This window comes from Phaethon lepturus, unplaced genomic scaffold (genome assembly GCF_000687285.1).
Source record: "Phaethon lepturus isolate BGI_N335 unplaced genomic scaffold, ASM68728v1 scaffold35361, whole genome shotgun sequence".
Taxonomy (NCBI): domain Eukaryota; kingdom Metazoa; phylum Chordata; class Aves; order Phaethontiformes; family Phaethontidae; genus Phaethon; species Phaethon lepturus.
In genome coordinates, this window is record NW_010519094.1 from 9919 (window position 1) to 16089 (window position 6171).

Below are 6171 nucleotides of genomic sequence, written 5' to 3' on the forward strand. Positions count from 1 at the left end.
TTTTCAGGATCATTGCATTGAGAAACTAGATAAAAGAACCAGTCTGATCTGGTTTCCTGTAGCTATGTGTACTAAGTTTTCTGTGACTGTGACAAATAATTGCCCTGAAATGGAGAAGATGATTTGATAACTTTAAACATTTTTTTATATGTAAATGAAGCTGGTGTTTCTTGTATTTAAAGTTTAAAAAGTCTGGCTATTTGATTCTGTGGTCTTCCATGACAATGATACTTCCCACACAACTCTTGCTAATGACTAACTTGTTTTTGGAGGAATGGATATTGTAAAGCTCTAAATGTAAAACCGAATGGAAGATGTTGTTAGCCATTAATTGCTTGTAGATACTAATTTGTTTATTGGCTGAGATACTGGCTAAAATGACTCAAAATGCAAGCAATAACTGTAAACCTATTAAATTTTGATACTCTGTGTTGTAGACAAGTTTCATGTAGTAATACAGCATCAGAATTTTCGAATGGTCTTTAGATAATACTGTTAATGAAATAATTGCCCTTTTCTTTTAAGCCGCGCAGCCCTTAACGTACTGTTATTGCAGTAAGTTCTGCTACTGAACATAATGCATGAACACTGTTTAAGAAAGCAGGAAGTGCTTATTTTGTGTCTATCTTATTTCTCCTAGCAACCAGACAACATTGTTTATGTGATGGATGCTTCCATTGGCCAAGCTTGCGAAGCTCAAGCTAAAGCTTTCAAAGATAAAGTAGATGTAGCTTCTGTTATTGTTACTAAGCTTGATGGACATGCAAAAGGAGGTGGAGCTCTTAGTGCGTAAGTATTACAATATAATAGTGTCCAACATCTGTCCATGCATGGACAACCATGAAATGGTTTGGTGTCTCACAGAAACCTGTCTTGTGAAAGTGTCACTGTCACACTGCACAGAATCTGACATTTAAGTCTGCAACAGTTATGTTCTTACCCTACTTCTGGTGCATGGGATCACCCACTGATATTTAATGTTAGTCAGAATGAGGTATTATGATGTACTTCCAATACAGTAGTGTGCATTGTCACGTCAGACTTCTGTCTTCTGAAAACAGCATCAAGCAATTTTATTTATTGCCTCTTGTGTATCAAGAGTTTTTACCAAAAATACAAATTTGGACTTAATAGATATGGCTTACATGAAAAGTTTTGCTTCTCATATAATGCCCCAAATTTTTTTCCGAAAGGAGAAAAACTCTAGTTAGTCATATCTAGTGGCCTTAAAACTGCAATGCAAATCAAACTTCTGTATTGCCAGCGTCCAGCAATTTGGTAAAAAAATCAGTCTGCAGTCATACTTAACACAAATTCCATTCTTGTTGGACTTCCCGTGTGCTCTAGCTTGACAGACTCTATTGACTAGAAAATGTTACATTTTATCTTCAGCCTTACATGATGGCATGTCAGACTAATCTTCAGCTGCGTTTCAATGGTATAGCTTGTATGGAGCTGAGATTAATTTGTCAAAACAGTCAAAGTTAACTGACACCAACTTACTAAATCGTTGTCTGACTTTGATCTTAAGTGTTAGAGCTGTTAAACTGCCATATGTATTTTGCTGTTATTTATAGCGTAGTGATGGAAAACTAAAGAGCAAAATGAAAACACCAAAAGCTTGTTCCAGTTGTCATGTGCTTGTATGCATTAAGTCTGCTGTGTTCTATACTTTCTGTAGACTGGAAGCTGAGTTCATCTAAAAGTTAGTGCAAATGATTGGTGAAAAAGGTCTGATTTTTCTTACTATGAAAATGAAATTGCTGTCTGTTGTAGGAGGTACCTTGAAGAAAAAGTAATTAATGCCTCATCTGACCTCCCAATATTAGGATAAAGTGGGGATGTTGTATTTTTCTTTCTTTCCTCTCAAGTTTCTTTAAACTCAGCAATGAAAATAAGCAACTTCTACTTCTGATTTTTCAAAGCAGAGTTTGTATTTTACAAAGTACTAATTAGAGAAACATCTTGTCAGCTACTCCCAACTACCCATCCTAAATGCTGGATGTTTTTGCATTAATAGTTTGAGGAGTAAGAAAGGTATTTCAGAGCGGATGAGCGGATGCTTTGTGTTTATGATGCCTAGCTGATTATGTTAATAGGTGGTACAAAAGATGGGTGGTTTTTAAGAGGCCATTTTGTATATATTTCAAATATGTTTTACTGCAGAGTTGCTGCCACGAAGAGTCCTATTATTTTTATTGGAACTGGCGAACACATAGATGACTTTGAACCCTTTAAAACACAGCCTTTCATCAGCAAACTTCTTGGTATGTACTATGTACAGCTGTACTTAAGACACTTTGAATTGGATAATAGTCAGTGTAATTTTTTTTAATGCTAACTTCAGAGCTGCTGTTTTTCTTCCAGGTATGGGTGACATTGAAGGATTGATAGATAAAGTAAATGAGTTAAAATTGGATGATAACGAAGCACTTATAGAAAAGCTCAAACATGGTAAGTTACTCCCAAGGCCTGAGTAGTGGGTGTATTACCATGACCTAATCATATCAGGTTCTCTCAGAGATGTAGGCAACTGAGTTAATTTGTGTTATGTGTAGAGACAAGTAACTTGTTTCATGTGCATAGTGAAGAATGGTTATTATTTCTCTAATAAATGTAGCAGGCAAGTAAATTGAGGTACATTTTGTCAAGTGGTGGGTCTGTCAGACTGTAACTGTCTATAACTGCAGAATAACTAGCTTAACTCTTAGGTGTGCCATCTAAAATGGTTTAGCCATGTTAATAGTGGAGAAGAGGTTTATTTATCTAGTTATCTATGCAGTATAGTATTTACCTGGTAAATATAAAGAGTAATTGAGAAAGGACTACTCTAGTGTGACTTCTGCTAACCTTTTTTTGTTGTACTTCAGGTCAATTTACATTAAGAGATATGTATGAACAATTCCAAAACATCATGAAAATGGGACCGTTCAGTCAGATCTTGGTTAGTTATCCCAATAATCATTTTATTTTATCAGATTTTCATTTATACTTGACAAACTTCTGCTGTAAACTTAACACCAGTTTCAATGAAGAGTTTACAGTGTGTGCTTTATGTTTTTCAAAAAGGTGAAATGATTATGTACTGTGGTACATAACTGCTGAACTAAACTTGCTGTCCATATTTCTGGCTGCTTAATTAAAGTTAGCTTTGGCTATTCTGACACAGCTTTTTTACCATTTTTAAAACAAGGGTATGATCCCTGGTTTTGGAACTGACTTCATGAGTAAAGGCAATGAACAGGAATCGATGGCAAGGCTAAAGAAACTAATGACTATAATGGACAGTATGAATGACCAAGGTAAAACAAACTTCACTCACTATTTTTTGAACATTGTTAAAAAAGCTTATTTACAGAGATCTTTTTGGAAACAAGTTGGACAATAAGGCAGCATCTATAGTGACAGAAAATGATGAGCATTTATCACTCTTAGAAATGACAAAGAGTACATATGCGTCTCAAATTTTCTGAATAAGTAAAAAATTTTAGAGAGATACCTTGACAATTGCCTGTTGCTGCTCTGTCTTGTGTAGAATGGGTGGTATTTTGAAGCATTCTATTAGAAATTAATGTATCTTTATTTTTCATGCTGTAACTGTGCTTCTTAAATTATTAACACTATACTTGCAAATTAAAAGCTACATTCATCTTTAATATATCATTGCTGTCTTTCTTCCTACCCACCCTCAAATTTACTTGGTGACATAGCCTCGTTTCTGGAATTCAAGGCGTGTTGTTTCTAATCCACCCATAACTGTTGCAGGAGTAGTATGCTCTTACCGTTGAGCTAAACCCACTAATATGGCTTAAGACCAAGTATGCTGAGAGCATAATTTATTCAAGGGACTTTTTCTATCATGGTGATTTAACATATGAACATAACAGCTTTTTAGTACTATTCCTTAGAATATTATATCTCAATTATTTATGTAAAATTCTACATTGTCACTTCTAAAACTAGGTTTTTTTCTTCTCTGGCTCAACTAAACTCTCAACAATAACAAGAACAAGTTTGCTACCAGCTGTAACAGATTTTAATGTCTGTAACTGAATGGATTTTTCTTTCCCATATTGTAATTGCAGAACTTGACAGTACAGATGGTGCCAAAGTTTTCAGTAAGCAGCCAGGAAGAATCCAAAGAGTAGCAAGAGGTTCAGGTGTTTCTACCAGAGATGTTCAGGAGCTTTTGACCCAATACACTAAGTTTGCACAGATGGTGAAAAAGATGGGAGGCATCAAAGGGCTTTTCAAAGGTAAAAAAGAAAAACATTTATTAGCTGAGTGGGGAGGTCACTTCATGTGTGAACACAAGAGGAGATGTGAAAATGTCAACTGGGTGTTGGGAGAGGAGAAAGTGAGTTGCAGCTCGCTCATTTTCATGACGCTTGAAAGCTCTTTGATGTAACTGGTAAGAGCTGCACTGCCCTTAATGACAATAATGTGTAACTTAGCAGTAAAAACTACTGTATTTTTGGCTTCATCAATGTAGACTTCATTACTACTACAATACTGACACTTCAGTCTGGTATGTGGGGCACGGGGACTGTTGATTCTTAAAATATGTTTAAGTGGCTGATGTAGTAACTTTTGATCATGGACTCAAATGGATTTGCACCTAGAATTAGAAGGTAAGATTCTCTTTTTTTAGCCCCATATATTAATCCCCTTTCTTACCTTTGCTTCTTTCATTAATTTTTTTTAGGTGGTGATATGTCAAAGAATGTAAATCCATCTCAACTGGCCAAACTGAACCAACAGATGGCAAAGATGATGGATCCAAGAGTTCTTCATCATATGGGTATGTGTTAGCTTTTTACAGCTTCAAGAAAGGACGGCCAATTATAGTGGAGCATTTGAAATACAGAAGTGAGGAAGGTGGTATGACAATGTATGCACTATATATCAGTATTAAGTATTTCTAGGTTTTCGAACAAGAATCAAAGGTTTAGTCCATATGTTATGAATGCTTTGCACTTAGCAGTGCTTCATCTTGTCTCTTCATTTGGATTCAGCTCTCAAAATAAGCAACTGGAGTAGTGTCTGATGAAATAGTAAAGTGATGACTTAAAGCATGACTGTAGTAAAAGCAAATCTATTCCTAAACCTCGCTTCTCTTCTAAGCTTTGCCTTAAATAATTAAATTTGACAAGAGCAGCTGTAAATAAAGATGCCCATACTGGAACCTTACTAATTAATAATAGTTATTCCTTCACGGCTTTTTCTTTTGTCTAGATCATAATGCACAGGTCATCTTAAAACCTACTTTAAGCCTGGTGTTTTGCAGACCTTTCTGTAATTACTCACTCAATTGTTCATTTTCAATAGCCATTTAAACCTGGCTTGACAGTCTTGGGCTTTTGTATATTATTGAAATCGTGTGTGCTGTAATGAGGCCTCAGAAACAAGATAGCTGTGCTTCAGAGTTAATTAACACATCTATGTTCTGACTTATTTTCTGCAGGTGGCATGGCAGGATTGCAGTCAATGATGAGACAATTTCAACAAGGTGCTGCTGGGAATATGAAAGGCATGATGGGATTCAATAATATGTAAAGAAGCCTTAATAAAAATGGACTTGGTTGACTCTTTGTTGCAACTTCATTGAAAGAATTTGCTTTCTTCCTTTTTACAGTGATGGGGGAGTGGTCTTTTGAAATCTTATTGAGGCTTCTCAGTTTCTACATCTAACTTCTGAAAACTATTTTTGCTTAAATTAGTTCTTCTCCACTAATACCTGATGGCACAAGAGTAACTCAATTTAAAACAAAATCATGATGTAAAATTTTAATATGTAGAGACACTTTTTAATTGTTTACATCAAATGGCAGCCATTATATTTGTAAACAACCCTGATCTTTGGTTATAGTAACATAAAATGTCACAAATATACTGTAAAATAAAATTTAAGTGGTTATAAACAAGAGAATGGCCTGTTTCTTCGGTCTTTCATAACTGTCTTTTATCAGTGTGTAATGAGATTATTTCCTTAGTTTGATTTGTTTCTAATGGCTGCTGTAACTCATGTTTGGCATAGATACTATAAGAATAATTCAGTGTCTGAAATGTGCTGTTAATGTTCAGGTGTTCTCCTTGGAACATTTTTAGAAGGTGGATGTGCTAGCTCAGGTTTGTAGAAAACTTTTGTTCTCCAGAATTTTATTGTTCTTT

General features: G+C 35.2%; 1 protein-coding gene across 2 annotated transcripts in view; it reads left to right on the forward strand.

Moving 5' to 3' along the window:
• The window catches only part of SRP54 (signal recognition particle 54kDa), a 12467-nt gene extending 6543 nt beyond the window's left edge, over positions 1 to 5924 (forward strand). For both annotated transcript variants that reach the window (XM_010296934.1, XM_010296935.1), the window contains 8 exons: positions 641 to 789; positions 2167 to 2267; positions 2368 to 2454; positions 2871 to 2944; positions 3194 to 3302; positions 4086 to 4256; positions 4706 to 4801; positions 5465 to 5924. In XM_010296934.1, coding sequence (XP_010295236.1) covers positions 641 to 789; positions 2167 to 2267; positions 2368 to 2454; positions 2871 to 2944; positions 3194 to 3302; positions 4086 to 4256; positions 4706 to 4801; positions 5465 to 5556 — 879 coding nt within the window. In that variant the 3' untranslated portion in view covers positions 5557 to 5924. The remainder of the gene's footprint in view (positions 1 to 640; positions 790 to 2166; positions 2268 to 2367; positions 2455 to 2870; positions 2945 to 3193; positions 3303 to 4085; positions 4257 to 4705; positions 4802 to 5464) is intronic.
• The last annotated feature ends 247 nt before the right edge of the window (positions 5925 to 6171 follow it).